This window comes from Engystomops pustulosus, chromosome 1 (genome assembly GCF_040894005.1).
Source record: "Engystomops pustulosus chromosome 1, aEngPut4.maternal, whole genome shotgun sequence".
In the NCBI taxonomy this organism is placed as follows: Eukaryota; Metazoa; Chordata; class Amphibia; order Anura; family Leptodactylidae; genus Engystomops; species Engystomops pustulosus.
In genome coordinates this window covers 164,816,228-164,836,549 of record NC_092411.1, presented here as the reverse complement: position 1 = coordinate 164,836,549, position 20,322 = coordinate 164,816,228, and the positions used below count along the sequence as shown (strand labels likewise).

Below are 20,322 nucleotides of genomic sequence, written 5' to 3'. Positions count from 1 at the left end.
GGTGCTACTGGGCCAGTCCAAAAGAGAGGCCCGGGGCACTGCTGTCACGGCCCGGGACCCGGTCATTCATAGGCTGGCAGGCGGTGTACTAAATGATGTGCGGGGAGGGGGGCCGCCCCCCGCGGCTATTCTTTGGTGCCTGGCAGGGTCACTAATTCAGCTTTAAGCTGTATCGGACCTGTGCTTTGATATTGCTGAAAGCCGTGACAGAGCAGAAAGTGATGCACGCTGACACTTCCAGCTCTGTCACACCAATGAGTGCAGTAGCGTTCAGCACGTAATTGTTCCATCGCTGCCGCTGGCAATGCGATGACGTCACCGCGTCTCCGGCAACGCGAAGATGTCACCGGCACTGGGCACCACACAACAGAAGAGAGAAGTGAAGAGGAGAAGAGCAGTGAAGATGGTCGCTGTCCGCCCAGAGAGATCATCAGTGAAGAGGTAAGTACTATTTTTTTTTATATCATGCACTGACAATATGAATGGGGGAAAAATAAAAGGGGGCATTATGAATGGGCAATAAAAAGAGAGTGGGCATTATGAATGGGGAATAAAAAGAGAGTTTGGATTATGAATGGGTGCAATATAGAGGGGGGCATTATGAATGGGGGCAATATAGAGGGAGGGATTATGAATGGGGAAAATAGAAGGGGCATTAGGAATGGGGGCAATATAGAGAAGGACATTATGAATGGGGGCAATATAGAGGGGGGCATTATGAATTGGGAATAAAAAGAGTTTGGATTATGAATGGGGGCAATATAGAGGGGGGCATTATGAATGGGGGCAAAAGAGGGGGCATTATGAATGGGGCAATATAGAGGGAGGCATTATGAATGGGGGAAAATAGAAGGGGCATTATGAATGGGGCATTAATTCCAGCGGCTCCCATCATTCCTTACCGGATCTTCAAGCCATCTTCAAGCCATCTAGCTTCCTGTCTGTTCCTGCGTTCCTGTTCCTGCGTTGTTCTCCCGGGCTTGGACTGTGTTCTGCACAGTTGTCACCGCGGGCTTGTCACACCTGTGGAATGACCTTGTTACACCCCGCCGTAGCAAGACCATTGTGGTGGGCTCTGGTGAAGACCAGGTGCCACTTAGACTCCGGTCCCAGGTGTCGGCTAGTGCCATCTCCCGCGGTGGTCAGGAGGGTTCACTGACCCAGAACCCTGACAATAACATTTTTTATGGTACAGTGAACAGCTAAAAAAAATTAAAAAGCTGAAAAGGAATTGATTTTATTCCTCCACCCAGAAAGAATTAATAAAATCTCATCAATAAGCTATAGATGTCCAGAAAATGAAGTATGTTTATCTCATTTGGCAAAAAAAAAAAAGAGCCCTCACATCTCCACATTACAAAAATCTTTGGTGCTATGAGGGTATGCACGTAAAGCAGGAAATTTTGTACTTTGTACTTTTGTACTTTGAAAAGGGGGATTTTACGGCGGGCATACGTCGGTGCCAGGGAGAGGAGGAGGGGGTGATCTCTCCACAAAGAAACATGGCGCACAGCGCCGTATTCCGGGGGAAAGATAGGACATGTCCTATCTTTCTCCTGGGTATGGAACAGTACGTGTACGGCACCATACCGCTCCATACGGCGCCGACGTATATACGTCCCCCAACGGCCATCTAAATGCAGCCTAAAGCAAACTTGCCACCAGGAATGTGATTTTTATCTGGTGTCAGGTTCCAATTGTTGATTTTGAATGCCCGTGTCCACATTTTGAATCAGTACAATAGTTTATGTAAGTTTAATTCCTAATTACATGGCTCCCTGCCAGAAGTATGTGGCAGTTCTCGGGGAAAGAGCAGTTGCTGCCTTTGTGTGCCTTGACCCCTGATGCATTCTTCCTCTAATCTATAGCAACCTCCTCCCTCTCCTGCCTTCTCACTAAACATGACTGGAAGTGGGGAAAGGTAAGGGAGCTACGTAAGTGTGGTGATGAGGAGTGTGATATACTCTGCAGCTGCCCCTCCACGGGACTCACCACATGATTATGGCAGGAAACCAGGTAATGTGAATTAAACTTATATTAACTACTGAAATGATTTAGTATGCTTCAGTAATGCATTTTTAAAATCAGCATAGCGTAGATCTTGTCAACAGCTTAAAATCATATTCCTGGTGATAGGTTCGCCTTCTTTTGACTCTTTTGAGTCAAAAGAATGTAGAAAACATACAAAAATTGCATTACACAGACTTTAACTTTGTAGACTGTGTAGTCTGTGAGCATTACAAATAATATGCACACATTCATACAAAGACATTGTAGGTATAAAAGGGATGACTAAATGGGGTTATACAAGCAGTGTTTGCAAAGCATGGCAAAAACTATGTTTTGGTATTAAGCAGGAGAAGTGATAAAGCAGGGTAACTTTCAGTGTAACTTTTTGACCCAGAGTGAGATGAGGACTGAGATGTGAAGTATTAAGCTTTTATGGTCACAATTTCTCAGATGAATGTGGGAAGAAAAGTAAAAAAAAATGTGGTTGGGGGGCGTGGCCTAGCCAAGCATGCTGTGAGACGTGCAGAGCAGAGCTCCCGTCAAGGATCCTGTCTATTATCCGTCCGCAGCCCAGTAATCCCAGTAATCGGCACTCATACCGAGAGGTAACCCAGCTGGCAACTTACCTAGCCGCCTTGGACTCTCAAAATGCCGAGCAAAAACAAAGGAAGCGGTAAAACTAACCGCGCGTTAGAATTCCAAGATGGCGCTGAAGCGTCTGTCCCAGCTACCCCAGCCAGCACGAGACGCCAGCGGGAAATAGCCGACAAGCTGGAGCGCTTCGCTCGCTCAACTGCTGGGGAAAAAAGAACAAAGTCAGCAGAGGCAGACTGGCTGATGCCCGCGGAGCTAGACACCCAAGCATCGGACGGAGATGACTCGGGTGACCAGGAGTCTGCTTCATCATCCAAGCAGCAGAGGCCTAAGCACAGATCTCCTGCCACAGCCGGGGAACCCACTATCGGTGATGTGATGCGTGCTGTAGCAAAAGGTAACGCGACCATGGCTTCTCTGGTGCAGCAAGTAGGAGGTATGAGGGAAGAACTTACAGTGCTCAGAAATGATGTTCATAAGATATCTGAAAGAACCACGGAAGTGGAGCAGCGCACCTCGGATTTGGAGGACGATATGGGGAAATGCAAAAAGGCCTCCAGACGTGCCCAGCAAGAGATTATAGCCCTCTGGTCTAAAACGGATGACCTGGAAAACAGGGCCAGACGAAACAATGTATGCCTGGTGGGCTTTCCAGAGAAGGTAGAAGGTCAAAACGCAACGGCCTTTATTGAGGACTGGCTGCTACAAAAATTTGGCGCTGACCAAATTTGTATGCCATAGAAAGGGCACATCGGGTTCCCACAAGACCTCTACAGCCAGGTCGAGAACATCCTGATCTGACTATCAATGGCTCCAAAATATCAATATTCCCGGACTATTCTATTGAAGTTCAGAAACGCAGGGCCAAGTTTATCGATATAAAGAGACGGCTTCGGGATCTGAAAGTGATATATTCCATGATATTTTCAGCTAAACTGCGAGTAGTGGCCTTGGGGAAGACACAATTTTTTGAAGATCCGGGAGCTGCGTTGGAGTGGCTTGATCAACATGAAACCCAAATAGAGGCCTCGGAGGCGAAGGCCCAGGATCAGGACTGAGAAAGTGTCCAGATGTAATGCTTTGTGGGAGTGTACCGAGATACAGATGAGTTATAATATAAGTTTTGATATGTTGGGCTGTGGGGAACGTTACATTTTGTAGTCTTTCCGTACACTGCTGGTCAGTGGTGGGAGGACTACGAAATGGCGGGCACTGTATTGCATTGTATATGTTATAATTCTTGATGGTAAAGTTATACTACAATGTTATTCCCTCAATGAAACATAAAAAAAAAGACAAAGGGTGAGAGAAAGGCACTTGGCGGGTATAGGATTACGACTTCGCCCATTATGAATGGGAGGTTTTTCACTGTAAAGGGAAGGGTACAAGGGGGGAGGGAAAGGTTTAAGGGTACTAGTTTGAAAGTTTATAGCCAGGGCTGTAATTTGTTTAAAACACTTATATGGCAATATGAGAAAGGTAGAACGCTATTGTTCATGTCTATGATACCTGAGTTGTCACATGGCTACGTATATTCCTGTAGTTAGCTGGAATGTCAGGGGCCTTTCAGACCCCACGAAAAGAATGGGATTGTTCCAGTATCTATTAAGACAGCAGCCGGGAATTGATTGCAGATCGGCTGTCTCAGTTACATAAGGTGTGGATGGGGTTTGAGTGTCATGCAACATATTCATCATATGCAAGAGGAGTTAGTGTTCTAGTGCATAAAAACGTGCCCTTTCAGTGTATTGATAAGACGGTGGATGCTGAAGGGAGATATATATGCCTATACTGCACAGTAGGCTCGCGTACTATGGTGCTTGTGGCTGTGTATGTCCCTCCCCCATACTCCGGGGTAGTACTCCAACGTATACTGGAATATGTTACAAAATACCCAGGGGTACCGTGCTTGATCGTTGGGGACTTCAACAATATCCCTCAGTATGACCTAGATAGATGTAGAATTTCTCAAGGTCAGCCGGAGCAAGGAAGGACCCCATTTGGTCACCTGTTACAGGAAGTTGATCTTCAAGACGTATGGAGATGCCAACATCCACAAGAGAGACAGTATTCCTGTTGCTCTTCTACCTTTGCCTCGTTGTCCCGCAAAGATCTTGTCCTGGGTAATTCGATGGCAATGACCATATTGGGTGAGGTACAGTATCTTCGTCGCTCCTTGTCTGACCATTCCCCAGTATTGACCCCACTATCCATATATGATGCCCCCAGGGTTGTGAATAGATTGTGGCGCCTTAATCCCTTTTGGTTATCTGTTCCCAGTGTGACTAGTGGCCTAGAAACTGAGATAAGTAGATTTATAGAAGAGAATGAGGGCTCAGAATCTCTGTCCAATGTGTGGGAAGTGCTTAAAGGGCACTCAGGGCACCGGATACTCAGAATAGATTAAGGAATGGGCAGTCATCTTTAACACCTTGCCGACCGAGGACGAACTATATCGCCCTCGCGCGCCAAGGGGTGTATGGAGAGAGCTCACGAGCTGAGCTCTCTCCATACACAGCGGGTAACGGCTGTATAAAACAGCCAACACCCACCTGTCACAGCCGCGGTTGGTGCTGGCACCGATCGCGGCAGTTAACATGTTAAGTGCAGCGGTCGAACCCAACCGCGGCACATAACATACCGTTATGTGGGCGCCGCCATCTTGGATGGACAATTGCCGCCCCCTGGAATGTCATCGGAGGGCGGCGATCGGTTGCTATGGCAGCCTAGAGTCTCATTGAGACTCGTGGCTTGCCATGTGCAATGATTTATAGTAGCCAGCAGAGGGCAGGCTATTAAAAATCATTGTAAAATTGCTATATACTGCAATACAGTAGTATTGCAGTATATAGTATTAGCAATCGGACCCTGCAGGGTTAAATTACCCTGGAGGATCTTAAATAATGGTAAAAAAAAATTTTAAAAATTTTTTTAAAAAATATGAAAAAATTGTAAAAAAAAGTAAAAGTTTAAATCACCCCCCTTTCCCTAGAACTGATATAAATATAAATAAACAGTAAAAATCATAAACACTTTAGGTATCATCGCGTCCCAAAATGTCTGATCTATCAAAATATATTAGCGAATTTTTCCGGCGTTTAACCCCGTAACGGAAATTGGCGCCCAAATTCAAAAATGCCACTTTTTTGCCATTTTGAAAAATATAAAACATTCTATAAAAAGTGATCAAAAGGCCATACAGTCCTCAAAATGATAGCATTAAAAACTTCATCAAAAGTCGCAAAAAATGACACCACCCACAGCTCCGTGCACTGAAGTATGAAAAAGTTATTAGTGCCCTAACATGGCAAAATGAAGAAATTTTTTTTTGTACAGAAGGTTTTAATTTTTTTAAATGTATTAAAACATTATAAACCCTGTACAAATTTGGTATTCTCATGATCATACCGAACCAAAGAATAAAATAGACATGTGATTTGGGGCGCTCAGTGAATGCTGTAAAATCCAAGCCCACAAGAAAACGTTGCAAATGCGTTATTTCATCATTTTCACTGCATTCTGAATTTTTCTCCCGCTTCCCAGTACACGGCATGGAATAATAAATACCATCACTATGAAGTGCAATTTGTTACGCAGAAAACAAGCCCAAACAGAGCTTTTTACATGGAGAAATAAAAAAGTTACAGATTTTTGAAGGTGGGGAGTGAAAAATTAAAATGCAAAAACGAAAAAGGGCCACGTCCCTAAGGGGTTAAACAACCATTTGATAGAAGTAGCTAATAGGAAGCGTATGTTTGCTAAGCAGCGCTTCTTCGAAGAAGGGGAAAGTGTGGGACACCTGCTGTCAGTGATCACTAAGGCACAACAGGGGACTTCCCATATATCAGCTATGAAAGACACTAACGGGCAAATACATTGTGATACGGCAGGAATAATAAAGGTGCTAGTAGATTTCTATTCCACCCTCTACCAGTCACAGAGACAGTCATTGGAAGGGGATATAGTAGAGTTTCTTGATAGGCTGGCTCTTCCCAAGCTATCTATAGAAGACAGGGATATGTTGGAACAGCCCCTCGGCCTGGAGGAGTTAGAAGATGCAGTGAGAGGGATGGCAAATGATAAGGCCCCTGGGGTAGACGGCTTACCAGCTGAAATGTATAAGCAATATGGGGAGGCACTTCTTCCTCAACTGCTTGAAGTATTTCAGGATGCTTTTGTAAAAGGTTCACTTCCCCCATCTATGCAGGAAGCTATTATAGTAGTGCTGCCCAAAGAAGGCAAAGACCCTTTGATGCCGGATTCGTACAGACCCATTTCGTTGCTAACATCTGACGTAAAGCTACTTGCTAAGGCTATGGACAATCGTTTAATTAAAGTTATTACATCCATAATAAACGAAGACCAAACTGGTTTTATGCCTCAGAAATCCACCTCTATCAATATTAGGAGACTTTTTCTCAGCCTACAGGTCCCATCGGCTATTTTAACGCTGGATGCTGCTAAAGCGTTTGATAGTGTAGAGTGGGTATTTCTGTGGCATACTATGGTGGCTATGGGGGTTGAGCCTAAATTTATAGCATGGGTCAAAGTATTGTATTCGGTACCAAAGGCTCGGATTAGGGCAAATGGTGCATTATCTGAGCCATTTCCGCTATTCCGTGGCACGAAACAGGGTTGCCCCCTGTCTCCGTTGCTTTTTGCCATAGCTATTGAGCCTCTGGCAGCAGCGATACGGAACTCACCAGAGATTAAGGGTTTTCGGTATGGCCGGATACAAAATAAGGTCGGGTTATATGCTGACGACGCATTATTGTTTTTGGGGGATACAGAGACCTCTCTGATGGCTGCCATGGGTCTTTTAGATCAATGTGGAGCTATGTCTGGCCTTTTGATAAATTGGCATAAATCAGCCATAATGGCGGTGGATGTGATAAATGAGGACTTGGAGCAGAGAGCATCCACTATTCCTGTCGTGAACTCATTTAAGTATTTAGGTGTCAGAGTGACCACACGCCCATCAGATTTTGAGGAGCTTAACCTTTCCCCACGACTGGAGTCGTGGAGTCGATTAAAGCGTGGTGCAAGTTACCGTTATCTGTCATTGGACGTCTGAACCTTATCAAAATGGTATTAATGCCTCAGCTACTATATCTTCTACATAATGCTCCATGGTTGCCCCTTTCTAGGTTCCATAAGATAAATGTCTTGTTTAGAGAATTAATTTGGAATAAAGGCCATCCTAGAATACGGCTGGAAACGCTGCAGCAACCTAAGATAGAGAGGGGATTAGCATTGCCCAATCCTTGGTTATATTACTTAGCGGCACAGACACAACATCTTAAAGGATGGGGAGTAACTGAGACAGCCGACATGAACTCTCAGATAATTATGCATCACCTAAGAGTTAAGAATCTACTACAGGCACTGGAAGCGGGGAAATTTAAACCCGGTAGAATGGAACTAAACACCTTGCTTATGATCCATAAAGTATGGGGTAAGGTTAAACAGATTAGGGGAGTGAATGGTTACACTGAGTACACACCTTTGTAGGACAATCCTGGACTGGCTGAATTCCAATCGTTGGAGAGTGCATCTTTTTGGGAAGGAATGGGGTTGCTTACAATCGCACAACTGGTAGGTGACAATTCCAGCTCATAGCCATGACTTTTTTAGGTACCTCCAATTGAAACATGCCTTTGAAGCCCAGACCAAAGTGGAGCCCCTGGTATACAAGGGGGACCCCTTACTTCAGATTATTGCTAAGGAGGGGCATTCTTCAGGACTCATCTCTTTTTTGTATCAGCTGCTATTGTGCAAATTTCTGGATGGTTTTCACAGCCCGGCCCGGGCCAAATGGGAGAGGGATGTAGGTCCTGTGATGGATGACCAATGGAGTAATATTTTAGAGGTTATACCAGCAATCTCATTGGGAGAAGCAAATAGACTCTCACAATTGTATATAGTCCACAGGGTATACAGAACGCCAAAATTCTTATATGATATTAGGGTGCGATCAAACGCCTCATGCCCAAAGTGCTCTGAAGAAATAGCGGATATGGCACATATGCTATGGAATTGTCCGGTTATACGAGCCTTCTGGGTGGAAGTGTTGGAACTGATAGATAGGGCATATATGACCTCAGTCCCCAAGAATGTCCTTACACGTGTGTTAGGCTGTGATGAGGAAATCACTCTGGAGGGATTGCGGTAGGGAGGCTACTATATATGGCCAGGAAATCAATTGCAGCGAGGTGGATCCAACCGATCTCCCCTACAAAGGAGGAATTCCTTCAGAAGGTAGAAGGGATGTTAATAAATGAGAGGGCTATATACAAAAAAAGGAAGACGGAAGACAAATATGAGAAGTTATGGGGCCCATGGTTGGATACACAGGGAGTAGTATCAGCAGAGTTATTAAGGGAAAGGCTGTTACAAATTAATATAGGATAATAGGCGAGATAAAGTGATGTCTTAAGTGTTTATTGAACATGTGTATCATTGAACAGTATACAGCTTATTGCATTTATGAGCTAATCTGTTTATAGCCCTGCGTGGCGACCTAAGAATGTAATGGTTATATGCAGGGTCGGACTGGGGTGCCTGGGGCCCACCAGAGGAATTGATTTTGGGGGCCCACCATACCGCTACCTAGAAAAATACCCCATTTCACAGGAGTTCACAGTGGCTGGATTGTGCTTAGCACTAACTTACCAATAAGAATAACTAACTATGACCCTTAACCTCCTCTTCTCTTCAGCACATAAGACTAGGCACTGACATTATAGAAATAGTCTAGAATATAGTCAGTAATTACAGTTATAAGACTCAGAACTGGGATTCAGTACCTCAGATGTCACACGTCTTCTCCTTTGGGTACTGAACTGCAGGACGACTTCTTCCTTTATTTTCTTATCACTGGAGAATTTTCCACCAGATACCTTCATCTCTGTGTGACACATCTCCACACTGTGCAACTAAAAATATCACCGTCACTACAGCATAATGTCAGCTGGATAACAATGCCCCACACTGTGCTAGTACTACTCCTATCCTGTATATATGGGGACAGCACAGTACTACTACTCCTATCCTGTATATATGGGCACAGCACAGTACTACTCCTCCTATCCTGTATATATGGGCACAGCACAGTACTACTACTGCTATCCTGTATATATGAGCACAGCACAGTATTACTACTCCTATCCTGTATATATCGGCACAGCACAGTACTACTACTCCTATCCTGTATATATGGGCACAACACAGTACTACTACTCCTATCCTGTATATATGAGCACAGCACAGTATTACTACTCCTATCCTGTATATATGGCACAGCACAGTACTACTACTCCTATCCTGTATACATGGACAAAGCACAATACTACTCCTATCCTGTATATATGGACAATGCACAGTACTACTACTCCTATCCTGTATATATAGACATAGCACACTACTACTACTCCTATCCTGTATATATGGGCACAGCACAGTACTACTACTACTACTCCTTTCTAGTATATATGGGCACAGCACAGTACTACTACTCCTATCCTGTATATATAGGCACAGCACAGTACTACTACTCATTTCCTGTATATATGGGTACAGCACAGTACTACTACTCCTATCCTGTATTTATCGGCACAACACAGTACTACTACTTTCCTGTATATATGGGCACAGCACAGTACTACTACTCCTATCCTGTATATATGGGTACAGCACACTACTACTACTCCTATCCTGTAAATATGGGCACAGCACAGTACTGCTACTCCTAACCTGTATATATGTACACATCACAGTACTACTACTCCTATCCTGTATATATGGGCACAGCACGGTACTACTACTCCTATCCTGTATATATGGGCACAGTACTACTACTCCTATCCTGTATATATGGGCACAGCACAATACTACTACTCCTATCCTGTATATATGGGCACAGTACTACTACTCCTATCCTGTATATATAGGCACAGCACAGTACTACTGCTCTTATCCTGTATATATGGGCAAAGCACAGTACTACTACTCCTATCCTGTGTATATGGGCACAGCACAGTACTACTACTCCTATCCTGTATATATGGGCACAGCACAGTGCTACTACTGCTATCCTGTATTTATGAGCACAGCACAGTACTACTACTCCTATCCCGTAAATATGGGCACAGTACTACTACTCCTACCCTGTATTTATGGATACCGCACAGTACTACTACTCCTATCCTGTATTTATGGACACAGCACAGTACTACTACTCCTACCCTGTATATATGGACACAGCACAGTACTACTACTCCTATCCTGTATATATGGGTACAGCACACTACTACTACTCCTATCCTGTAAATATGGGCACAGCACACTACTACTACTCCTATTTTGCATATATGGGCACAGCACACTACTACTACTCCTATCCTGTAAATATGGGCACAGCACACTACTACTACTCCTATCCTGCATATATGGGCACAGCACAGTACTACTACTCCTATCCTGTAAATATGGGCACAGCACAGTACTGCTACTCCTATCCTGTAAATATGGGCACAGCACAATACTGCTACTCCTGTCCTGTATATATGGGCACAGCACAGTACTACTACTCCTACCCTGTATATATGGACACAGCACACTATTACTACACTTATTCCGTATGTCTGGGCACAGCACTAGTACTCCTATCTTGCATATCCCCCTCCCCCCTTATTACATATAGTCTTCTAGTGCCCATTAATTATATATATTCCTGCAACCACTCCCATTATCATATATAATATTCTAGGGGCCGCTTTAATATATGTATATATTCCTGCAATTAGTGAAAATAACAAAACTCACTCACCTTTAGCAGAGCTCTCGCGTACTCTTCTTCTCTTCTCCCTGCTACAGCGCGACAGACAGGAACAAGATGCGCGGCAGCGTGAGTATATCATGACGCTGCCGTGCATCAGGAGTCACAGTGCAGCACGTGCCGGGAAAGAAAAGCGGGCGCGTCGCACGCACAATGCATTAAAGGACACCTGTCATCAAGTCTGTGTCACTAGTCCTGTCACCTCTACCTGTTGGAGCAGCTCACAAGGATCCCATCCCAGCCTTTATCTAGTTATTTCATACATTATTCATTGTAAAATCATCTATTTTTTATCATGTAAATTAGGCTGGTCACATGGTCAGAGGCAGTGATGTCACCCCTGTTACCCCTCCCCTCTCCTCCCCCTGCTCATGTCTGTGTGTAATGTATTGTAAAGCATGGCTAGTGTCTGTGCTGCATCTGCTGACATGCTGCATCCTCCTAATATACAGGTGATAGACACAGACATCAGCTACACATGAATCTGACATGTTCTGCTATAACATGGCTGCCTAGAGCTGCTGTATCTCTCCTAAACACACACATGCACACACAGGCTGCAGGGGGCGTGGCCACCAGCACCAGGAAGCACATCATTATACAGCCTCACATCATTATACAGGCTGTCAGTCAAGCACTGGGGGTGTGGCTGTGCCTCCCACTCATGAATAGAGTGGACAGCTTGAATATGCTAATGCTTCATTGGACATTTCACAGGTCATTTCCATACAGCTTTAGGACCTCATTGCTTAGGTTTACAGGCATGTAGAGGGACAATGAAGGGATAGAGGCAATGCTCTCTAATGGCAGTTTATGAAAATATATTTAGTTTAAAGGGGTTATTTTGCATGACGGGTTCTCTTTAAGGACGGTACTCGAGTGGCCGCTTACGGCCGCATCGAGTACCGGTACTGTCACGCACTGGCAGGGGCCTCAGGTGGGGATGGAGGCCCCTGCCGTAGCGGACATACCGGGGGACCAATCCGACCCAGCAGGCAGGTGCCTGTCGTAGTGGCGGTAATGGGGGCCCACCGGAGGATCCACCGGCCCTTTGTATAGCCCTGGCTGGGATGTGATGGGAGGGGGGGGGATTGTTTTTTCCTTTTAATGTTTGTGCGTTCCTGAAAGTGAAAACAAATAAAGAAATATGTGATTCAAAAAAAAAAATGTGGTTGTTAATACCATCCTGTAAGCTTCATTTCACCATTGGAATGTGTTTTTCACATCTCGCAGGAGAATACTTTCTCTTGGTGAGTCTCAAAATTGATCACGTGGGTTTTCTTGGAAATCTCCTTGCCCCCAATAACATGTCATGCAGTGGTTTTGTGTGAAATTTCAGACACATGGGGGGTTATTTACTAAGGGCCCGATTCGCGTTTTCCCGACGTGTTACCCGAATATTTCCGATTTGCGCCGATTGTACCTGAATTGCCCCGGGATTTTAGCGCACGCGATCGGATCATGCACGCGACGGAAATCGGGGGGCGTGGCCGAACGAAAACCCGACGGATTCGGAAAAACCGCCGCATTTAAGACAAAAAATTTGTCGCGAAAATTACACTTACCTTTACCCGGTATAGGGCGGTGAATTTCAGGGCATTCCAGCGCGCCTCCGGGGAACTTCAGCGCAGCAGCGCCACCTGGTGGACGGCGGAGGAACTACCTTAGTGAATCCTGGCCGGACCCGAATCCACTGCAGAGAACGCGCCGCTGGATCGCGAACAGACCGGGTAAGTAAATTTGCCCCATGGTATTTTGTGTCATGGGGACTACCAATTCCCTTAGCTAGGCTGTAAGAATTACCATCAGGGGGGAATAGCATTCTCCCCCAATATTTAGTTGGGGAGTAAAAGAGAAAAAAATCTAAAACGTTGGTGGGTAGGTGGAGGGAAGTTGTAGATGACAAATTTTTCAAAATACTTTTTAAATAGTTCCAGCTCAAAACCAAAGGGGCTGTAATGAGTGAGCTATTAGTAGACAAGATAAGAGCCTATTCCATTTATACACTTCTTAATTTCTGACCATCAAAAGGAGGAACACTATTGTCACGAAAATGCATTTGTTTAAAATGAAAAGCATGGTAATAGCAGATAGGGTACCCCCATACCTCCTTTTTCTTTTGAGCACCTGCAAAATAGAGGCAGCAACTCTCATTTAGATCCTTTCCAAAAAATCATTTCTTTCTGGGGTTTGTTGATAAATGTTTGGAAAATAGGTACAACTTATGTACAAAAATAATATAGCTCATATGGCAACATCATGATTTTGTACATTACTATTCTCCTAACCCTCGATAGATCGACCTTGGACATATTGGGGCTCATTTACTAAGGGTTGCGCTGTGCACTTTAGTCAGACTGTGCACCTTTTTTGGGGCTAAAACAGCTTGCACAGGTATTTAAGAAGTGTCTAGGCTGAGATTGTGGCACACGCGACCCTTTTTGTGGCGCAGCTGTGCTGGCTTCCATGCTACACAAATTAGGTAGTGTGCCGTCGGACAGTCTGGCTGATTCGGTCAGTGCAAGGTTTTTAACTATTAAATTGTGTTGCACGCCCTATGTTTAAGATGCACCACAAAAAAGATGGTGAACTCTGTTGGACCTGAGCGAAGCAACACATTACTGATTTAAGGCGCACAATCTAAGTGAATATCCACACACTGTATTAGAGTCGGACAATGCACTTTCAGTGAACCTGTAAGTAAATGTGCCCAATTGTCTAGATCATTTTGGAGAGACAAATGGAGAGTTTAAATATACCATTTTACTCAGTGGAAAGAAACAGCTATTTCCCCAGTCCTGAAATTGTCTTTAGCCAAAGACCCTTTGGATTACTGCCCCCATTGCTATAAAGTCACATGTCATGAAAACACTAGTGAGTTTGGTGCTCAAATATCTCAAGGCAGTGACGCAGAATTACAGTGATCCTCTGCAGTTGGGAGTAGAGGATGCTGTGATGCTTGGTACAGGGAGTAGAGAGTGGGGTTAACACCTCTGATCTGTGTTGCTGTAATGAAACATGTCATCTAGAGATACAACGATGACACAAAAATGTATTCTTTTTATCACATAGATCCTTTTTTTTTAACTGAAGTAAAGAGAATGGACCAGTCCTAAATGTCTGTAAGACAAAAGAAATGCTGATCAAAATGGGAAAGAAGAAGGTAGCCAGCTGGAGGTAGTGGAATCATACACCGTATATACTCGAGTATGAGCCGACCTGAGTATAAGCTGAGGCACTTAATGGGAAAATGTATTGACTCGACTATAAGCCTAGGGTGAAAAATGCAGCAAAAAAATAAAATAAAATGTCCAGCAGGGTCCCCCGCCTTTAAAAAAATGTCCAGCAGAGACTCCCTTTACAAAGAAATGTCCATTTTAAAAGAAAACGTTTAAAATAAAACGTTCAGCAGAACCCCTTTTGTTATAAAATAATAAACTTAGTACTCACTTCCGGCATCCTCTTTGCCCCTGGCTTGTCTTCTCCCCTCAGCTCCAGCTTCCCGGTAGTGCGGACAGAGGCACGTCTGTGTGCTCGCACACACACTATGACACAGTGGGGCAGATTTATCAAGCTGTCTGAAAGTCAGAATATTCCTAGTTGCCCATAGCAACCAATTACAGCTCTGCTTTCATTATACCAGCGATCATGAATATTTTAAATAGGAGCTGTAATTGGTTGCCATGGGCACTTAAGAATATTCTGACTTTCAGACAGCATGATAAATCTACCCATAGTCCCGAAATGTGTGCATGTGGGCAAAAAGCATAGATGCGCCTCTGTCTGCCCTGCCTGGAAGTCGAAAGACGTGGGGAGAAGACAAGACAGGGGAGAAGAGGATGCCAGGAGTGAGTACAAAGGTCTTTTTTTAAACATACTAAAGTATATTGAAAAAATATTGTGCTGAAAAACTTGGCTTATGCTCAAGTATGTACGGTAACTACCTTGGAATTCATATTGACAACAAACTTGAAGGTAACTCAGGTCACTTATATAAGAAAGGCGAGGCAAGACTTTTTATTACATAAACTATGATCTTGTAATATCTGTAGCTAGAAGCATCAAATGTTTTATTTAAAAAAATGTGCTGAAAAACCCTAACTCGGCTTATACTAGAGTCTATAAAAAAATGTGTATTCACCTTCCGACACCCTCCTGGCAGGTCCTCTTATTTCCATTGATGAATGGCATCAGCTAAGTACCTGACTTTGGTCTGTTGATCGTGTCATGACATCAGCTGCTTGCTGCCGGGGGGCGTCGGAAGGAGAGTACACATTTTGTTTGTTTTTCTTACAGGCTTTATACTGGGGGGAGGGGTAGCAGCTGGCTATATACTGGGGGCAGGGGCTGGCTGGCTATATACAGGGGAATTGGGCTAGCTGGCTATATAATGGGGGAAGATGGCTAGCTGGCTATATAATGGGGGAAGAGGGCTGTTTGGCTATATAATGGGGGAAGAAGGCTACTGCCTATATACTGGGGGCCAGGGGCTGCAGGCTATATACTGGGGGGCAGGGGCTGCAGGTTATATACTGGGGGGCAGGGTGAGGCAATAATCTTGGGAGGGCAGGAGTCGGCTAGCTATATACTGGGGGAAGAGGGCTACTTCCTACATAGTGGGGGGCAGGGGCTGTAGGCTATATACTGGGGGGGGCAGGAGCTGGCTGTCTATATACCAGGGCTAATGGGCTTCTATGTACTGGAGACATGAGTTGACATTCTATATACTAGGCTTATACTCGAGTCAATAGGTTTTCCCAGTTTTGTGTGTTAAAATTAGGTGTCTCGGCTTATATTCGGGTCTGCTTATACTCTATTATATACAGTAGTTTGTTTTGGTGCCAGTCTAATACAGGGAGAAAAAGGGAAAACAGGCAGGGTATGTTATTGGCATTAGAAAGGTTGCAATGCTGTTTTTGTGTATACAGTCATGGCCAAAAGTTTTGAGAATAAAAAAAATATTATATTTTCACATGATCTGTTGCCCTATGGTTTTTATATGTGTTTGTCAGATGTTTTTATCACACACAGAAATACAAGTGCAATCATATTATGAGTAACAAAAGCTTTTATTGACAGTTAGAACAAGTTAATGCAGCAAGTCAATATTTGCAGTGTTGACCCTTCTTCTTCAGGACCTCTGCAATTCTCCCTGGCATGCTCTCAATCAACTTCTGGAACAAATCCTGACTGAAAGCAGTCCATTCTTGCACAATGAATGCGTGCATTTTGTCACAATTTGTTGGTTTTTGTTTGTCCACTCGTCTCTTGATGATTGACCACAAGTTCTCAATGGGATTAAGATCTGGGGAGTTTCCAGGTCATGGACCCAAAATCTCTATGTTTTGTTCCCTGAGCCATTTAGTTATCACCTTTGCTTTATGGCAAGGTGCTCCATCATGCTTGGAAAGGCAATGTTGATCACCAAACTGCTCCTGGACGGTTGGGAAAAGTTACTCTTGGAGGACATTCTGGTACCATTCTTTATTCAAGGATTTGTTTTTAGGCAAGACTGTGAGAGAGCCGATTCCCTTGGCTGAGATGCAACCCCACACATGAATGGTTGAAGGATGCTTTACAGTTGGCATGAGACAAGACTGGTGGTATCGCTTACCTTGTCTTCTACGAACAAGCTGTTTTCCAGATCTTCCAAACAATCGGAAAGGGGATTCATCAGAGAAAATGACTTTACCCCAGTCCTCAGCAGTCCACTCCTTGTACCTTTTGCAGAATATCAGTCAGTCCCTGATGTCTTTGCTGCCCTCCTTGACACCAGTCCTTGCTCCAAGAGTCTCCACCTCACAGTGCGTGCAGATGCACCCACACCTGCCTGCTGCCATTCCTGAGCAAGCTCTGCACTGCTAGTAGCCTGATCCCGAAGCTGAAACACTTTTAAGAGACGGTCGTGACGCTTGCTGGTCCTTCTTGGGTGCCCTGGAGCCTTTTTGGTAACAATGGAACCTCTCTCCTCGAATTCATTGATGATGCGATAGATTGTTGACTGAGGTGCAATCTTTCTAGCTGCGATACTCTTCCCTGTTAGGCTAGTTTTGTGCATTGCCATTATGACTGCACGTGTCTTTTTAGAGATAACCCTGGGTAACAGAAGAGAGACAATGATGCCAAGCACCCACCTCCTTTTAAAGTGTCCAGTGGTGTGATTCTTACTTAATCATGACAGATTGATCTCCTGCCCTGTCCTCATCAACACCCACCCATGTGTTAATGAAGCAATCACTGAAATGATGTCAGCTGCTCCTTTTAAGGCAGGCCTGCAACTAAGTTGAAATGTGTTTTGGGGAAAAAAATTCTAGCCAAATATTGACTTTCCAATTAATTGCTATTAAGCCGGTCACTCTTTATAACATTCTGGAGTATATGCAAATTGCCATTATAAAACCTGATGCAGCAGACTTTGTAAAAATTAAAGGGGTATTCTCGTCTGGGCATTCACATTCAGTTTGATTAATCTGCCATTAATAAACATTTCTTCAATTAGATGTTATTAAAAAAAATGTTCCTGTGTGAAGATAATTTTCCATAGATGTAGTGATATGGTCCCTTAGAAACGAGATAGCTTCCTCGGATACGGCCACCTCTGCTGGAGTGATTGCACAAATAAACAAAAAGTTTTTGTATATGAAATATCTGAGAATTACTACATGTCTTGCAGCCGTCCTGTGGTAATGATTGCTGAATCCTGGTGGTCAGGCAAGACTCAATAGCTCATGTCTGGCCACTGCTGCCTAAATGTGACGTGGTCGTAACCAAGGAAGCCATCTAGTTTCTAAGGGACAACATGGCTATGTTTATGGGAAATTATCTTCACACCGAAACATTTTTTTTAATAACATCCAATTGAAGAAATGTTTATATATAAAAGATTAATGAAACTGAATGTGAATGCCGAGACGAGAATACCCCTTTAACATTTGTATCATTCTCAAAACTTTTGGCCATGACTGTAGATAGCAACATACATGTAAATTGTGGGAATCCACTACATCCTCTGAATTTGGAAATAAGTAACTTACATGGTCATTTTAGTGATGGTACAATTAAGCAAGAATTAACAGTGAGAGATTTAGGTTTAGGTTATCATTCATTTTACCAGGCACTAGATAATGTTACGGTAAGTATTCTCTAAGTAACTTTTTATATCTGTTAGTATTCTGTTTTGTATTCTGTAAGTGTACAGCGTTGTCAAAACTATTTCCTTTTAGTGAATATTTTTATTTTTATCTATCTCATTCCGGAGAGAGGGAGAAATATGGATTTGAGCAGGATTAATAATCTAACAGAGGGAGCTGTGTGTAGGGCTTTATTAGCTTTAATTGGAGAAAGGAAGTAGCCAATTAACCCTATTGAATGCCTTCTTCCCACCCAAAGTAGCAAGCACAGAAGGCATCCGAGAGGTCTCCATCACCATCATCACAGGACTGTCTCCCCTTGTTAAATCCTATCTGGTCGTTATGGACTCGGATGGGAAGGACCACCAACAAATGTTAAGGTAGGGCCTTGGTGCCCAAATGTCTGAAATATTTTCTCATAACTTTAGTAATTATATTTTTGTAAGATGGCAGGCCCATCAAATATTTGTGGATTTTCCATGATCTAGGGAAGTCAGCAAAAGGCTCATTTCTAGGGATATGGGGGCGTGATCAGACCATGAGGCTGTTTGTACAGTAGACAGGAGTCAGGAACAGTGGATCCTCTGGACTACCGCCATAGAAGGTACTAGCCGACACCTGGGACCGGAGTCTAAGTGGCACTTGGTTTTCACCAGAGCCCACCGCAAAGCAAAATCCGAGGTCAGCAGTGGGAGGTCCAGGCAGATGGGAACGGGAGCACAGGCACACAGAAACACAGCAGCGCTGGAACACAGCAACATGGAAAATTTCTCCCGAGTACAGAGTACAATAACGGCCCACATGTGGCCGTTATTTGTTTTATGGGCGCACATATATATATATATATATATATATACTACTGCTCAAAGGTTTGGTGTTACCTAGACAATTGTGTCTTCCATGAAATCTCATAATTTTTTTAAATGAGTTGCAAAATGAATAGAAAATATAATACAGGCGGCCCCCGGGTAACATACAGGATAGGTTCTTTAGGTTTGTTCTTAAGTTGAATTTGTATGCAAGTCGAAACTGTATATTTTATAATTGTTGATCCAGACTAATTTATTTTGGTCTCTGTGACAATCTGATTTTAAAAATGTTGGATTGTCATAAGAACCGGTTTATTGCAGCCTAGGGCTAAAGTACAGTAACTTACCAATTACCAGAGGTCCGTTTGTAACTAGAGGTTGTTTGTAAGTCGGGTGTTCTTAAGTAGGGGACCGCCTGTAATTGACAAGGTTTTAAGGGTTTTTTTTTTTCATTTGAAATTATAATTTTCTCCTTCAAAGTTTGCTTTCATTAAAGAATGCAACCTTTGCTGCAATTACAGCATTTCAGACCTTTGACACCTGTGTCAGATGTTCAGAGTGCCGGAGAGAGGAGTATATACTCTGCAGCACTCCGTACATCCTTCATGCTGGCACTGACTTTGAGGGGACAACGTTGCCTGTGTGCTCCAGCACTTTTGGCCATGACTGTACATAAGGAATCCATGGGGATGAGGGGAGTTGTATCTAATGAATTCATACTAGATTAGGGGGGGGCGATAATATTTCAATGCCGCATACTTCTGCTTTTCTGCTTAGTAGACCTTCTTACCCTTTACCCTGTTTGTAAATGAGGTTGATTGCCAGTGTCAAGATAGAGGACAAAATAAGAGCCTATTTTTTGCCTACTTATTGTCAGCTAGTAGGTTGTGAATCCTCTGAACCACTGCGGACGATGACACAAGCCACTACCTGGGACCGGAGT

The 20,322-nt window shown here is 43.8% G+C and overlaps 1 protein-coding gene across 1 annotated transcript in view; it reads right to left on the bottom strand.

Moving 5' to 3' along the window:
• LOC140066215 (phospholipid-transporting ATPase IK-like) overlaps positions 1-20,322 on the bottom strand; it is a 1,118,040-nt gene that overhangs the window by 975,090 nt on the left and 122,628 nt on the right. Inside the window, exon 4 of the mRNA XM_072113746.1 lies at positions 9,411-9,539. Coding sequence (XP_071969847.1) covers positions 9,411-9,539 — 129 coding nt within the window. The remainder of the gene's footprint in view (positions 1-9,410; positions 9,540-20,322) is intronic.